General features: G+C 40.6%; 1 protein-coding gene across 3 annotated transcripts; it reads right to left on the bottom strand.

Annotated features, from left to right (window-relative positions):
* Nucleotides 1-826: 826 nt before the first annotated feature.
* Nucleotides 827-9,585, bottom strand: GMNN (geminin DNA replication inhibitor). Of its 3 annotated transcripts, none has more exons than XM_075142215.1 (7): nucleotides 9,476-9,585; nucleotides 8,896-8,959; nucleotides 6,957-7,055; nucleotides 6,444-6,582; nucleotides 5,660-5,742; nucleotides 5,472-5,582; nucleotides 827-3,846 (listed from the first exon to the last, which is right to left on the bottom strand). In XM_075142215.1, exons 2-7 carry the CDS (start codon nucleotides 8,950-8,952, stop codon nucleotides 3,643-3,645), a joined length of 693 nt encoding a protein of 230 aa, XP_074998316.1. In that variant the 5' UTR covers nucleotides 8,953-8,959; nucleotides 9,476-9,585; the 3' UTR covers nucleotides 827-3,642. The 3 variants fall into 3 exon arrangements, with proteins under 3 accessions (XP_074998316.1, XP_074998317.1, XP_074998318.1); XM_075142216.1 differs by having other exon boundaries at nucleotides 9,485-9,585; XM_075142217.1 differs by having other exon boundaries at nucleotides 9,521-9,539.
* Between the last annotated feature and the right edge of the window lie 8,308 nt (nucleotides 9,586-17,893).

Raw genomic sequence — 17,893 nt, 5'->3', positions numbered from 1 at the left:
AGCAAATTAAAGTTTCTCAGAACACCAGTATCATTTGCTGAACTACTTTGTGTTATTACAAGAATGGAAGGAGAAATTAACAATACACAATAAACATTTTCTGCTGAAGAAAATGTTGATAACAATGCTATTCAGTCCCTCAAGAACAACAGAGCACTGGAAACACACGGCCTTGGAGATTTGCAAGCCTCTGCTCAACTCCAGTTCTCAAAAGAAAACGACCTCAGATGGCCCTTAAGGAAAAGTAAATGAATATGCAGTGTGCTTCCTGGCAAAAATCGATGACCAACTTTGTTACTTATGCACAGGCTGCAACACACGACAATGCTGTAGGCCCTCACGTAAGCAATACAGTGCCAAACACCAAGTGATTTCAGTTGCCCAGCCAAGTAGTTGTTATGGTCTAATTCACTTCTCCTCCACGCATTGTCTTAAATACAATAGGTGTTTACACTAAAATTGGTATTTTTGCTAAACCAATTAAAAGTTCTTCCCCACACAAACCATCCACCCTCCCACAGTTTGCTTGCCTCTGCGAGTTCCTGCACAGCTGTTCCTTCTGGAAACATCTGACACCTGCAAATGGCCTGTCTCCCCACACTTTAGTCTTACATATCTGAAATTCTGTCCTGTTAGGACACGCACATTTTATGGGAGAAGTGCTAAGACACAGTAGATGCATCGCACTGCTGAGCAGCCTTAGGACACCTCAGTGAGACGAGACTGTGGCCATAGCCTCTGCAATGAAAAGGAGTCAGCCTACTGGTCAAGTTGGTGCACAAAAGCATTTATGACTTCTTGGAAAGAATCACATTCTGCAGTTAAGTTCCAGAACTGATAACTTTATTCTGCTAGACAGAATCTTCTCTGTAATTTAGCTGGACATGAAATTTCTTTGTCTTTAGTGATGTTGCCTTTCAGCTGTTACATAGCTATGTTTCAGTGGTAAATGAGAGCTTCCCTATACACTTAAACAAAAATAAAAGGTCAGATGGTTGTAAGAGAACTAATTACACAAATCTCTGTATGATTCCTACACATTTGACAAGCCTTTCACACATGCATATGAAGTTCCTATACTTATTATATTAAGATAGTTCTACTGCACATTTTAGAACATTTTTAAACAGCAATTAATGCAGCATCACAAAACTTCTGACACTTTCATACATCAATATTTCTGATATAATAGGCATAGGGAGATTATTTGATCAAGGTCCAATACACCCGTGACAGAGATACAGCATGTTTAATTCTATGCCACAATTCAGCTCTCATACCTCGTCTTCTCCTGCAGCATGTTTTTTCAAGAGTTTACACAGCAAACTATTCCCTTTGCTAATGAATTAAAGTTAATAAAACCATAGTAGCCTTGAAGACTTGAAGTGTATGTATGTAAAAGTCCATGTCTTTTTGATGTAAAAAGTTCTTCTACTACAGGTGCACCAAATGCTGCAATACCTGCATCAGCCTACATGAAGAACTTACATGATTTATTTTGTACACAATCTATTTCAAACAGAAGTAAGGATCCAGCTACTCAAGGGACTATCTTGTCTTTGTTATTTAAATAAAACCAATCAAGGAAAAGCACAAGATTTAAATCTAATAAGCATTCTTCTTGGCCATCTTGAAAATAAGGAAGAGCCAGATGCAGCTAATGCATGCAGATTCTGCATTTGTTACTTTCAGGCAGTTCTTTGTTCTAACAAGAGCACCTGTATTACAGCAGTTCACAGAGCAGGAGGTGAAATGGTGGAAAAATTGCACTTGCTGTCTCAGTTGGATTGGTCTGCCTGGCCAGCTAATGATGCAGCAGTGCCTTCTTCCCTTCTACAGTCTCTGCAAATGCAAAATATTCCTGATATTTAAAAATAAAGCCACCTTTGAAGAATGACAGTTAACTTTGAATAACTTGAACTAAATTGCACTGCATAGAGACTATTATAACAAGTTAATTTTATGTGTTCCCTCATTTACTATTGTTGAAGAACTACTTTGACATAAAAATCGCTTAGAATCTGAGATAGGAGAGGTTTAAGTCACTTGACAGTTATCTATTTCTTTTGAACAGAAAACCAAGGTAACTCTACAGAGCAGTTATCCAGCATCCAGCTGTTTTTTCTTAAACATAGCATCAGTGCAAGTTTAAGAACACACCTTTGTCACCATTTCTGCAGTGTTATGGAAAGGATTATGTCTAAACACCCTCTAGAGCGCAAATTGGAAGGTGTAATCTTTTTTTTTTTCCCCACAAAGTTCCCAGGAAAATATGATGCCTCACCTTGTGGTTACCAGATGCAAGGTGAAATGGAAGCCAGGAGTATTACTTCCTACAATGGTTCTGACATTGCCTGAATGTCACAACTAGAAATCAGTTGTGAAATATCTATTAACTTACTGGCACCCACAGGGAGAAAATAAGGTATGGAAGGAATCAAAGGTGCCAATTTGATGCTCCATGAACGTGTTCACACATACCCTGAAGCGCCCATTTTGGCAAGGCCTGAGAGATCCATAAACCAGAATCCCTCTGGTTATCGCTGCCTCCTGAAAGCCACTCAACTTTAAGCTCTTCACAAGATACTGCAATAGCCACCATCTTTTAAAGCCTATCCTTGGAAGACCTTGTTAGTTACAGAACAACTGCTGAGTTCACTCAGGACTGGAAAACCTGTAGTCAACTTACTCTCCCCTTCTATCTCAGTGCTTTCAACTGCAAGCATTTTCCCCCCCCATATGGATGCCAGATAACACACTCAAAGTTTTAAAGAGTGCTTTTTATCCCTGTAAACCCTTCAGAACATTACTATCTCGGTAAAAAGGTACCTCATCTCTTGGTAAATACCAGAGCACTACTTTGAAAACAGACATTGAGCTTCCTTTCAGAATAGCTCTGAAGTGTAGGCTGTTTTGTCTCCATCTAATTTTCAGTACAGCTGCTATTAGGAGCAAGAACACCCCACCTTTTCTTTGTAAGCCAATAAATGTATTTCTAAAAGAGACTGTCTAATACTTTCTATTTAAGCTCTTATCTATACATCTTGGAAAAGGCTCCCTTAAAAGACAGAGGCAATTATTTAAAAAACCTGAAAAGCACAAGTCTAACTAAACTTTAGATCTTGACTCTTATTACCTATTCTTGACTTTCTGAAGCCTCACCAGCAGCACACAAGTTTTATTTTGCTTTCCTTATCTACCAAAACCATTCTATTCTCCAGAATTCTGCCAATCTAAGGAGTTAAACTGCCCAGGCACTCCCTATAACACTTGAAAGCTCCCATCTAAAGTAGTCACAGTTGACTTAAACCTAGAACTAGCCATTCCCACTTAAATAAGAGTCTGGTTTGGTAAGGCAAAGATTTATTTATCAATTTTCATGTATCATGTCATACCAACTGATAAGATATTTACACAACAGTTTGAAATACACAGTATTTGCATTTTATACAAGCAACTAAGTGCAGCCTGTAGTAAGTTTTCTATGCAGTATCCAGATACTCCCATTGCTACATAATTCCAGTTAAAAACCAATGTCTGTAATGCTTCCACAAGAGTTTCTATACCTGAGAAGTTTTAGTATATCCTTTCAAGAGGAAGTCTGCAATTAAAAGCCACATACATAACCCTATTTAAAGGTTGTCATTCCAGTTGCAAATGATTTGCTTCCTTTGAAGCAAGATCTGATATACTCTCCCTTAAGCCACACGATACTTGTGATGGCCCTTCTTCAGAAGCGCTGTCTGCATCATCTCCACAGTTAAGCTCTTCATTTTCTTCTTTGGATTCCTCTAGAGCCAGGCTCTTCAGTGTCTCAAGATTGTCAGGTGCTTGCCCAGTTAGCCTCTAGAAAGAAACAGCAGACAGTGAACTTAATACTTTTTCTACATAATAGCCAGTGAAATAAGCCTCTGCATATTGAATTAAGCAAACTAATTATCTTCATTTGGAGATTGTTGATATAATTAAAACATTCCTCAGTCACAAAAATCTTAAGACACTTGAGTTCAACTCAAATTGCTACCTCTAACTCACAGACCACATCTGCTTTGTTGACTGTCAAGTCTTCCTTTGGTTCTTCAGTAGGACAGGTTCTATCTTAGGCAACCTAAAATCTGGGAAACAGCTTCCCAAGTTAAATATTACTATAGTACTATATAGGTTTATTTTTAGAAAAATTACTATACAACAGATTAAGTTCATAATTTTTAATCAGAGATAATGAAGCTACATTAAGTCTAGATGAACTAGAAGACCCAGCACTTCCTAGCACTTGATGACCAAAAGAGTTCCTCACCTAACCTGATCTAAGGAAGAAAAACAGGACTGTAAGAGGCTGCTTTTGAGGCTTCTGGTTGTTTGGTGTATCACTTAAGGCTCATTAAAGCCTCAGAAGTGACCAGCTTACAACTAATAAGTGAATTTAACTGTTGAGGAACTGCAGAGAAGTTTTCAGCTACATTAGTTCTTTAAGTCCTTATGTCATTTAATTTCTGCCTGTAGGTTTATCACTAACAAGCATCACTCCCTGAATACAAAAAAAAATTCAAGTGCAGCAAATTAGTGGAGTCTCTCAAGACTGATCTAAATAATTGCACTAACTGAAAATTAAATTGATCAAGTTTACTTCTTGATTAATCAAGTTGCTTGCAATAATCTTCCATTTTGCTTCCACCTCCCCAGTCTAATCAGAGAATCAAAATATTTGCCAGGCACCCAGCTTCGTATCCCAGTTGAGAGCTCAAGCCCTACAAAAACAACCTAACTGATAATTTTAGTATCAAGGTTCCATGGCTATATATTTATCACAGCTTCAGAGACTGTTACAGACAATCTACTCCTGGTAGAGGAGTCATGGAATCAGTGACAACTAGCTGTCCCCAAGGAATTCTCAGAGGAAGCTGTTCTGAAATTTACAAGTTTAGGAACCCTACAGACTTTGTACGTTAGCCCTTTTTGGGCCACAAAACTGGCAATTCCTCAGTGAAACCTTGACTTTAAAGAGCATACGTGCTCCCTTCTCCCTCTCACTGCTCCACTTTGTGTATCCCTGTTTCAAGTTTAGTTCCTCAAAGGACACAGCCAGTACAAACACTTCATTTAGGCAGCAACCTCACACAACCTATTAACCTACGAATTTGCCATCTCAAAAGCGAAAATGAACCTTTTCTTGTCACCATCTAACATGCAAAGCCTGTTCTGTTAAAGACAATAGGTTGAATTTCCCCTTCAGAAAACACCACTCTTAGTACTTTCTCATTACTCCTGTAGGTTCGAAGATGGAAAAACGCATCCCCTAGAACAGGCTTTATGCCTCTGGATTAGAGCAATCCCACAGGAAACAGGTCAGACAGTAATTTAAAATGAAGACTTGTGTTTTGTGTGCTCTCACAACTCATGATTCATTAAAAATATCTTCGCTGGTTTCTCACTTTCATTTTACAACATTAACTGAAAATTCCTTTAAGTACCTCAATTATGCTGGTCATATAATGCACATGTTCAACAAGGGACATTAGCTCTTCATTTTCTTCTTTTAGGCAGGCAATTTCACCATCCTTCTGTTCGATTTCTTTGTGCAACTGAGTTCAAATAACAAAATGTTAAAATAGGAGGACAATAGCCAGTGGTAAAGAAGTTAATTTCTTTCATTAGCTACCTTTTCATTTTCTTGAAGCACTTCATACAGAGCCTTCCTCCTTTCTTCAGCCACTTCTTTCCAATACTGAGATGAAGGACTGCCTGAAGTAAGAAGCTACAGTCAGTCTGTGCCAAGACAGAATTCTTGAGATCACCTTAGATATCTAACTTTTGTATACAAGTGTTCCATGAACTGTGATAATAAGAACCCACTCCATATAGTGTTTTCCCAGAGATCAGTTGTATATTTGCAACTGGAGACAAGCTTACAGAAAACAGAGATGCTACACTGTATTAATGGCTATACAGGCAGAATCTTCAAGAAGTTGCCTCAAGCATGGCAGCAGGCTTTGCAAGATGGTCACATTTGCAAATGTCAGTCTTAATGTGTACTTTGTGGAAGACAGAAGTCTTGTTCCCAAGTCACTGTCCATATTGGGCTTAATGGTTCTGAGAAACTGCACACACAGCACACTATGCCAAAACAGGCTTTCATTTCACCTTAATTATTAGTCACTTGAAAGCTTGTAGCCAAGCCAAAGTAACAAACTACAGGACTTCTTTCACACTACTGCACACAATGGTTCTCAGCTACTGGTTACCATAAACTCATTCTTAAACATTAGATAACTATACTGTATTTACTGTACTATACAGGATAAGTATCATTAATTCCTGCTAGGCATTACAAAAAAACCCACAAAGCCCTTATCTAACTGACAAAGGAAACGTGTTTCAAGTTATATTCCAATGGGAGTATAGCATTTTAGGTGCACGAAAACATTTCAGGAATTACCACGTACCTTTTATCATGAGATCTACAGCTTGAATGACATCATTCATATTCTCATTTTCCTGCTCCTTGTCCACAGACACCTCAGCTTTACAAGCCTTTGAGGTGAACTTGTTATTCCAGAGTTTCCTTTTGACTGAAGATTTCTTCTGCATAAAACACAGGCAGGTTTAACTTCAGAGCAACATTTCACCTTTTTTAAAAATACAGACTTCTAAGTCTGCTCACTCATGACTGCAAATCAGTCTTTATAAGCCCCACTTTCTTCACATCATAGTTCTAGTTTACAGACATCTTCCTTGAAACCACAGGTTTAACAAAAGAAAAATCTCAAACATCATCCTAAAGTACTCAGAGATTGCCAATTTTAATATTGTTTATTACTCAAATAATAGTAAGCTTGTGTCACACTAGTTAGCGGATTATGTTTTTTTCAAATCATTAGTTTTCAGTTAAAAGCTCAAAAGCCTTTCACGATGAGTAGAAATAATTACACATCTACAAGTTATCTTTTCATTCATACCTCATTACGTCTGCCAATCAGGCAACCTGTTGCTGAAGGTTGAATCATTTTAAGAGTCTGTCTTGGGGCAGCACTGCATGTGGTGTCTGTGAGGTACTTCTAAAGAGACAAATACAGCTTCAGACAGTTGCCACACTTCTCTACATAAACTGAAACTTAGGAATTTGTCATGCTTCCATTAAAGTAACCCATGGTTCATCTTTTCAAGAAAAAAAGATGATACTTCAGTCTATGTTAAGGCTTGTGTAAAGAAGGGAATCTAGTTATTTGTAGCAGAGGTGGATCTTAATCACATGAAGCTATGCTCAGTCCCTACCTGTTACAAAACCCTTGCCCTTCATAAAGACACTTGAACAGGTCTTATAGCAGAAATATTCTGACTAGATTTCAAGGCCAGTTACAGTGCAGTGACACATGTAAACGTTAGCTGAAGTAAGCAAAGTTGTATTTGACAACAGCAGTATTAGACTTTGGGGGACAGAGACAAAAGTACCACATAAGCTTGCAATTGCAGTCAAAGTCACACACATCACTTCAGGCAGTACCTGAAGTGTACCTGTTTTTGTTACCTGTGAACACACCCTCAAGTAGTGTTCATTTAAATAGATGTGTTGCTTCAATTATCTATTGAAATAGATCTAAAGCTTCCTTGCTTCAATCCAGACAGGCTATTGTTTTGTATAAACAGTATATTTATCGCCTTTCCTGTCATGCATAAATACCTATTTCCTGCATTAAAGCTTTCTGATTGGGTTGGTTACACTGCCACCATGGGATAGCAAACAATGGCAGACAACCAAGCAAGAATAGCCAGAATACAATGCCACACCAGCGTGAGAAAGTTACCGATTCACACTGTATTTCATATGACAAGAGTTCGCCTTTCCCACGGTAGTTTCTGCCACCAATTATCCTCCTGTTGAACTAAAGGACAAACACTAACTCCTGTGGGAACAAGAATCACACCGTGTGTCAGACACTGCTTGCTGCTATTGAAGGTTAGAGTTAAGCATACTCTGCCAAGAAATTATTGACTAATACTTGAGTTAACCCATTGAAAGTGCAAAAAGCCACACTGAGGAATTTATACCCTAGAGTCACTATAGGACAAGATTACCATGTGTGTAAGTCAGACTTATTGGCAATTTTCATTAATACCAGAAATTTTCGTTACCATCGCTCTATACCTCATTACAGAGGGCTAATAGCCTCTATTTTATATGGTATTTGTACAATTCCGACTAGGGCCTACACTAAAAGGTTTAACAAGAAAGTCTTGATATAAGACTGGAGTAGATATAAACTGTAGTAACTTCTTATCAGTCACCTCTTAAAAACCTAAATCCATTAAGCATTTCCACCAATTCCAAGCCAACTATGGTTCATAAGGGTGACTTTAGAAACAGAACTGCCTGCATGAATACTTCAGTTAAAGCATGCTCAAGTCATGACAGATTTAACTCTTAGTAAGTTCATCCCTATAAAGGACAGGCTACAAAACCTACTCTACAATCCCTTAGCAGCCAGACTGATTCAGTAACCAAACTAAGGCAGGTAGCCAGCACCTAAAAAAAATCACATGGAAAGACAGCAAGCTCAGTGTCAAAGTAAAAAGGACTTGCTGAGCAATAAGAAAAAAGTAGTCATAGGCACATATGCCCAAGCAGGACAGAGTGTTCCGAAGCCACACTGCCTGCCAGGAAGTTACTCAAGCCAACAGGACATAAGCCAGGTGGAAGCACATTGCAACAGATCCCTTTATATTCCTTCAGTGGACATAAAACTTCTGTCAGAGAGAGGGACCATTTCCCAGAGAACTGAGCGCAAACCTCGGAACAAAGCAAATTCTGGTTTTGAGATACTCTTGATAAATTTAATCTTCTATTTTCTATTCCTTATCTGCTCCCATATTCTAGCTTCAAGACTTTAAAGCCTATACCTGCAAAGATCCTGATGACTTTTCTGCGTTCAGTTTCTGTTTCATTTTGGAATTCATAGGATCACTGCAAGAAAAAAAAAGTAAAAAATTAGTAACATCCGGCTGCAACTGAAGTTCAAGGACACTAGTCACAGAATATTACAATTTCAGTTTATCAACTTTTATGACAGCATTAAAAATTCAGTTATGGATCGCGTGGTCAGCAGGCTTTTCCAGGGTTCCTCCCCGAAATATGAGCTGCAGGGGCGCCAGAAAGGCAAAGCCCCGAAGGGACACCCCGTGCCGCTGACACCAGCGCTGCCACACTAGCCCACCACGGTCTACAGCCCCGTTAAGCCTTTCCATAGCGATGGTAGGGGGTGTCACAGACGCACACCCAAAATGGCGGGGGGGGGGGGAAGGCAGCACCCTCCCGCTCCCGCCAGCCGAGCCCGCAGGGCCCCTCCTCGCTCGCTGGCGCGGCCAATGGGGAAGCGAGGCAGGAGCCCGCCAAGACCCAAACGCGGCCATGAAAGCCTGCGGCCCCCTTCGCCCTCAACGGCTCAAGCGAGAAGGAACGTGTCCCCCCACCCAGACTCACCGCACGCACCCAGCGAAGGCCGCCGCCTGCCCCGGCCCCGCTCACCACCAGCCGCTCCCTCACGGCTCCCCTCAGCGCGCGCACCCAGCCGGCCTCCCTCTCCCGCCTGGCGTGCGGCTATAAGGCGCGCGGAGGGCGGGGGTACAGCCACGTGATCCGCCGGCCGCTCTCCGAGCCAATCGCAGGCCGCGTTCTCCCACCCCGCCGGCGGAGCCACGCCCCCCGGGCCGCTGGCGGGAGGACGGGGGCCGGAGGGGAGGGGCGGGACGAGGCGAGGCGGGCGGCCTGAGGGGGCCTGAGGGGGCCTGAGGGGGCCAAGTCCCGCAGGAGGCAGGGCAGAGCAAGTGCCTCTGCAGGCAGAGAGGGGAGCTTTTCATCTTGAGAAAGGTGAGAGGAAAACTCGGAGTACAGCGCTGGAGATACCTCAGCCATGAACTGCACATCCTGGCCCTGTCGGTGCCTGGGGGGGGAGGGGGGCACGGGCCTGTCTGGTGCAATCTGCCCCTGAGCTGGAGTCGCCTGAACTGAAGCTGTAGGAAATGCAGCACACAGGCATTGCCTGGTGCTCATCTTGGCTATTACAACGTTGCGTTGGATGTTTACGGGTTCCATATTGACAATCTCCCTGTAGCTTGAAACTAGGTACAAAGTCTCTCTGACTCTTTCTCGCTCCCATTACTTGTTATATTTTGTAAAGACGTACCAAAACAAATTTAAATCATGTGTCGGCTTTATTGTCATCACTCTATCTAAACACAGTACAATCTGCGAAACCGGGGAAAAAAATTGACAGGGTTAAGCCACAACAACTGATACACAACAATAATTTTACATATGATACAGACTATAACTCGCCATTAATTATGCATAATGTATGCTGTTAAGTTTGTTAGAGGCCACTTTACAATTATGTTCTTGCAAATATTTGCACATTTATCTTTCTTTATGCTAATAATACCTTCTGCTGACTTGTGAGTGTAGAGTGAAGGACACATTCCTTGCAATCAAGGTCTCATGGCTAGCTTAGAGCAGCTATCAACATTTTTTCCATATGATGAAGCTATTAGAAATCAGGATAATTACAGAGAGAAGTATTTATTTAGCATGCCACTCTGTCAGTCTACTGTTTGGAAATAGACTGTATAGCGCTTATGAGAATGTCTTAAGGGGAATGTCATGGTCCAATGAAAGAAAGAAAGGCAGAACATGAAAAATGATGAATTAGGAAATCTTTAAACAAGGATAAGGAAATAAAGCTGATCTCTTGTATGAACTTGTTCAGTCTCCCATCGACCCATTTAAACTTTCATTGTCCGCGACATCCTTTGACAAGTACTTCTAGAGCTCAAATAGCCATTGTCTGAAGAACCCCCTCCTTTTTTTTTCTTTTGAACCCGATTCCTATAGCTTCATCTGATGTCCCCAGTCCTTGTACTGGAAGAGACAACAAAAAATTGGTCCTCATGGAGGCCACTGTTACACAGATTCCCCTCAAGTTCTCTCTCCCAGGTCTACTTAGCCATCCTTTACATGAAAGCTGTTCCATTTTTCTGCTCTTTTGTGAACTGTATGCTGTTTGATTTTCCTTTTTAACCACTGCTGAACATCGGGCTGACATTTTTGTGGAAATGTCTGTCATAACTCTGAGATCTTATTCTTGAATGATGGTCAGTTCAAAGTCTGTTATTTGGTATGTGAAATTAAAATTATTTCCTATGTATGTCCTTTTACGTTTATCTACACTGAATTTCATTGACTGCTGTATCCACCAGTTACTCAATTCCATAATGCCCTTCTGCAGTTTTCCAGTCAGCTCTGTTTCTATTATCTTGAATAATATAACATCATCAGCAAGCTGTCACATCAGTAAGCTTTGTCTTCTATCAAGAAAATAAAAATAACATGGGCAGAAGTGTCTATCTAAATTACTATTGTTCTGTTACAGTAGTAAAAAAAGTGTTCGTGCTTTTAAGTTAATTTAATTGTTGTTGATTCTAGAAGAAAAGTTGAAATTCCCATATTCCAAAACACTAGCAGATATGCTAAACTCTGATCAAACATACACATAAATCTTACCAGCATTAAATCTCCTTTCAGAAAGATATGTATACATAAACACAATATCAAAACATTCCTATTTTTATGTTTTATGTATCATTACACAGCAATATAAATATGCAATATAAAAAGCCATTATACAAAACATTTAAATTATATGCATGCATAGATTTATATACATAAAAGGCATTATGTGTCTTTTATGGCTGTGATACAATTTTTTGTAATATTAATGTTTTCAAGTGAAACTTTCTCAAAAATTACCTTTTCAAAATTCAGTTTTAATTTCTAAAAAGTTTTCAGGTAGATTTACAGTTCAGAAGTGGAACAACTGCTTTCGGAAATGTTTATAATTGGAAAGGGCCCGAGGTAATGGGAGATGGTTCTGATGTGACAGTTCTGTTTGTTTTTCCTTTTAATTTGTTCCTTGCTGGAGGCATATGATCTGGAGGTTTATTACAAAGGTGCCACTCCTTCCAATTTATCCAGCTGAAGAACACGTCCTATTATGAACCACCGTGTCTCAGGGTTTTCCTTTAGTTCAGTTTCTTCAGTTTGAAAGGTTTGTAAAGGATCCCTTCACCGTGTCAGAAAGAACACTGAGAGCTTATTATCAGAAACTTATTCATAGTCTTAACTGTGGGAAACAAGTATAGTTATATAAAAATCTCACAAAAAGGTTTCAGGTTACTTTATTGTAATAATTCCCATTTTTGTGGCTGAAGGTTAAATTTAAATAGGGCTTATGGCCTTTTTACATGTAAACTTCTGTCAACCCACTACTAGCAGAATCTATGTCTTCAGATTGAGTGCAATATAATGCATTTCAGCTTGTTTGTTTCATAAAAAATAAAACTTTCTGTCATGAATACTTATGACTATTTGTACTTCAAGTGAGCCTAAGCAAACATGCCGCGGTTTCCCATAGAGCTCAGCCAATTTGTTAGATTATTCATGACAGTAGAGAATGTGTACATTTTAGAGCTTTTATACTCCATTGCTATTGATAAATGTTATCAGTTTTTACAGCAAATGACAACAGAAAAAAAGCTTCTTGGAGGACTTCATGTGCCTGGGAACGTGGGAATAGGGGAAGGCACTACCAGGAAGGCACTACCCGGTCTCCAATGGCTCTGGAGTCCAGTCTTGCTTAGACTCCTGCGTGGAAACTTCCTAAGCATTATACAGAGAGAGTTTGGACTTGCCTACCTGAATCAAGTACTGGCAAAACGGTATCTCTACTTGACAATCGTATTGCGCCTTTTGTCAAGGCCTTTATTGTAATCCACAGATAATTATCTAGCTCTGGGGTGCTTAAGGACTCTTTATTTCTACCTGCTACATTAACTGCAGGTAAATTACATTGTAATTTTGTATTTGGTAAATTACATTAGTACATAAATATCATAAATGCTTTCCTATTTATCAGTACTTAATGGAAACAACTACTGTAACTGTTCCAGGTGCAAAGACCTACTGCGGAGAGGGTCAAGGGACTCGGTGCAGTGTTGTGCCTCTGAAGCACGTGAATGCCTTATCTCAGTCCTGCTCTGGGTGCAAGCCTTGCAACAGGGTCCCGGGAAGGAAGCCCCGAGGCTGGGTTTGGGATCTCTGAAGCAATGGACAGGACCTGTGGCTCTCAGGGTCCCTTGCTGCTGTTCTCTTGGCCCTTCTGTCCAACAAAAAGACCATTTATCCAAGCGATAAAACCGCTTCCCGCAAGCCGCCGGGTGACACTAGGTGGCAGCGTGGCATCACGTTGCCTAACGCTTCCCCTCCCTCAGCGTCTTGTTTCTGGGGTATTCCGTCGTACAGAAGAGTGTTTCGTGTGTTACCGACAAAAAGTTCACGATTTGTCTTCTTTTCCCGAGGTTAATCAGCAGGGAAGGCTGCATGCTAATGAAACTGCCGAAAAAAAGGATTATATACACAGCACGATCCAGATATAATTCGTAATACAAGCCGGTTTCCAATGCTGGCCACTGCTATTAATTAAATCTATCCAGAGAGTCTGCAATTTTCGTGTGTTAGAATAAAAGATTGTCCTGTGAATAGTGATCCTTAGTGCTTCAGAGGTGAAAGGTTGAAAGAAAAATCTACATCGCACCTTCTGAACTTTTCCCTGGTTGAGTACCGTGAGTCACTAAGACATCCCTTAAACCAGTTAGGTTTTAACCTTCTCAGCTATGGATTTGCCTTGAAAAAAACATAATTTGTGTAGTGCTTTTAGATTTAAAAATGAAACATTCTCTATAAAGGCTGGGAATTGCTAATCTAAAGCTACTTCCAATTCTATTGACTACAAGTATTTAATTATTGCAGACTGAATAAATAAAACAAGTTGTTTCAAATTTTACTCTTATTCTTGCAAGCACCTGCTGAGCAAACACAAAACCTACATTGGAACATGACTGTCTCTGTTTTTGATAGATCAGACAAGTCTAATAAAGACAAATGCATTTGCATAGCATTAACTGAGAACATAAGTTGAAGATGAAGCAGCAGCACAGTGACAAAGAGTCAATAGCCTTTCAGATACCAAAACACTTTGACCAACAGAATTTGAATTGCAGGTTTATATACAAATTGCAGGCAATATGCATTTCAGACATTTTCAAAATATATGCAAAGTTTTAGAGACAGAACATCCATTTGTTACACAAAACAAAGAGCCAAGCTGTTTAACAAGTCACGACTGCCATACTCAAAGAGGCAATGGATTGGGTGTCAGTATTTGGGGAAGCTATCTTCTCAGCGAAGGCACTGAGAACATTTAGTTATTTTTGACACCATAACTGCACATACTAGCACTCCTAAATGAGTCAGGAAAGCACAAACTGGATAAGCAAAAAATGAGAACACACATAATCAACTGTATTTAAATATATATATACACACAAATTATTAAGATGGAACAAACCCAGCAAGATGATAGTTGTAGTTCAGCCGAAGTGTAGGATCGATACCTCATGTGCCAAAGAATATACGGTCCATTTTACGGCCACAATCCTGCAACTAGAAGGCAGGACATAGGGAAGTGATGAATGAAGCTTAATATTGTAGCAATAGCTGTGCACTGGGTCTATACTTGAACACAGCATGATGTAAGGGATGTTTTCTGCATTAAACATTGTCATTTCTCTACACAAAAGCAGTCCGCTTACGCCTTGGAAACTAATGTTTGCTCTAAAGGCAGAAAAAGTGAATCACAGTATACTCTGAAGTGCATGAAAGAGTTTTAATTGCCACCAAATTTGTCTTGTTTGAATTTAGAAAGGAATACTAATTTGGTTTTGTCTGATGCATAAACATTTGACACTGAATAATCATAGTTCTGTTTTTGAAGCAAGTAGCTTCCAGGCTGATACTACTTCTAACATATACAGCCAGTACAGTATGTATGGAAAGTATAAACATAAAGATAACAGACTCCATCTCTTCTCTTCCTAACTATGTCTGTAACACGTATCTATTTGCCACAATCTTTTAAAAACTAATGATTAACTAGAAATTATTAAGTTTTAAGTAACTAATTATTAAGCGGGAAATTAAGGCATTAGAGTACAATCTTGCCCACATGCTTATGAGTAAACATTAAATTCTGAAAACAGAAGTTAGAATCTGAAATCACATAAATTTGGGGGAAAAAAATAACCAAGGTGTTTCTATAAAGTTATCAATCCTTTTTAATTTACAGAAAACACCACAATTTATTATGCAACCTAAATGTGAAAAAAACTACAGTGCTTAACTTCACTGAAAACAGCAAGGGAACAATAAAATGGTGAAGAGAAAATACAAGTTTTTCAGAGCAGAAAAGGAAAAAATGTACAAGCAACCAGACATTCCAAACTTGCAGTGTTTCTCAAAACTACTCAAACACTTTCTCTCCCAAGGAATATATTTTTGTGACGAGGTCTTTCCTACCTTCACATGGGCCATTGCCCACACTGCCTGATTCGGTATTTCTGTAGGATGACAGCTGAACAATGTCACCCCCCCCCCGCGGAGACAAAGTCCCTAGGGATGTGCATGCATTTGATTCCCCCAAAACTACAGGACTGCAGCTGCACAATAACCTACAAAGTCCTGCTCAGTTTGAGCGTGAGAAAGACTGAAGTACACCAACTTATTTGTCTATGCTATGTTAACCAAGCAGAAGCTGACCGATTCTACTGACCGTTTTGCTCAGCCTGGATTTAACATGCACAAGAAACACTGTTTTTGCTGTGCTAATGGCATCGAAGCCTAAAAAAAGAACTGTTACTTATTTTGCATATACTGCCACAACCTATTTGTCAGGTTTGTTTATATACCCCCCACATTTCTTTCTCCTTAATGATAAAGTTTGTATCGTTTTAAACTAGATTTGAAGAGAAGCAGTCTGTCATTAGACCAGGTATTATAATTGTAAAACACACATCAGCTTTCAGGCACACAAGCCTCTCTCATAAATGGTACAACATTGCATAACCAGTAAGCAGCATAACAATAATATACAATTATCTGGTTAACAGAATTATGGATCAATAGCATATAAATATTTATTTTAGTAAGTCTTAACTCTCCATTCAGTAAGAGATGTTACTTACTACTATGTATTTTAACTAAGATGCTGATATTTTTCTACTATATGAGCTGCCTCATTGTGCACAATGGTGGAAAAGAAGCACAATTGTGTAAAAGTAGGACAAGACTCAGCTATTACTCATGACTTTAATAGTGCAGATATTTCTGTACATATAACAAACATACTTTGGTTGGTTGATGTACTCATTTGTGTAAACGTTGTCAGGATATCTTTACTAGCCAATGAGCGAAAAGAAAAAAATCTTCTCTGAGTTTGGTAAGGAAGGTAGTTGCCTATATAAGGAGGAGCAGCAATCTATACACAAGGAACCTGGATTGATTTCAGTTCCCCGTCCCCTTCTGAAATGTTGTGAAAGGATTTGAGCAGCCTGAGCTTGCAGAAGACAGCTGGTAGCTGCTTAACACCTAATATTCTGTACCCAATCTCCCGTGTCCTCTAAGTATATATATATATTTTTCCTCTAAGTATATATATTCCTCTCCTCATAGCTCTTCTAGAAAGTCCTCCAGAAGAAAAACTGCTCTTGTGCCAGCACTACATTTGACAAAATTTTTTGGATGCATTCCTCAAGCTGGGGCTGGGCAGCTGCCCGATCCCTTGTGACAAGGGGCAGTAGCTGCGGCTGCATCCCCGCACTCGAGAGGGCGGCTGGAGTCACTGGGCTGGAAGAAAACCCCTTCCTTTCTCCTCCGCAGGCAGGCAAGGCGCCAGGTCCCTCGGAGGGCCTTCCGTGCCGGGGCAATCCCCGCGGCAAGCAGTGCTGCTGCGCCGGGCCTCCTTTGCATCGGCTCTGCCGGCACAAAGAGGGTCACAGGCCAAGTGTGACTCACGGCTTAAAATAGCAGCGGGCACAAGAGGGAATTTCAGACTGCAGCACAAAATGCCTTACAGGGCAGCACGGCAAACAAAACCGCTTTGACTGAAAAAGTGGGTCTCAACACAGCTCGCATTAAGGCCAGACTGATATTACAGTTAAAAAATGTTGGCATTCTGAAATAGTCCAGCAGTGCAGAGCTAATGTAACGCTCCTACTTACATGCCTTGCTTTTTGCCTCCAAATACAGGGTTATTTTCAATAGGCATTGCCTTTAGAAGTGAACAGCAGTCTGTAAGTGGGTAAAAATTACCTGTTTCTGCTCTGTTCAAACAACAGGGGAGCGTTCTGGGTAATGCCTGTGACAGGGAAGGCAAGACGGAGTGTTTGCATCGGAGGGCCTGACTGACGCCCGGTGAAGACAATGAGGTCCGAGGGCTGGGCCATGGCAGCTGCCTACGATAAGACAGGCGGGAGGAAAGTCAAGAAGGCGTCCAAGGGAAAGCGTGTAAAGGAAAAACATGCTAAAGGGAAATAACTCATATGAAGGTCAGGAGAGAACAAGAGAAACCAGCAGAGACAAGTAAGAGCAGAGACCAGGGGAAAAAAAGGATGAAATCTACTGGAGTTTATTGAAGAGTGTCATCGCCATGGGCTTTGAAACGCAATCCAATGAGACAGACAGTGCCCGCGCTTGTCTTCTGCTTGTAATCTTTTTAATATCGTTGCTGTTCTGGTGAGTCACAGGCGCCAGCTTCCAGAGGGAAGGCGGGGGAGATGCCGTCACCCACCCCGGCGGCCTGTGTCTCGCTGCAGCACAAACCAGGGAGCCACCATCCCCTTGGCCCTGGTGCAGCACTGCGCGAACCCGCGCCACTGGCCGTTGTAGCAGCACCTTCCTTCTGGGTCATTTTGGATGGTGAGGCGTTCCTTGGCACGCCTGAGGGTTGACACG

This window comes from Calonectris borealis, chromosome 2, assembly GCF_964195595.1.
Source record: "Calonectris borealis chromosome 2, bCalBor7.hap1.2, whole genome shotgun sequence".
Lineage (NCBI taxonomy): Eukaryota > Metazoa > Chordata > Aves > Procellariiformes > Procellariidae > Calonectris > Calonectris borealis.
Note: the sequence above shows the minus strand (reverse complement) of the source record. Positions and strands in the feature narration are given on the sequence as shown.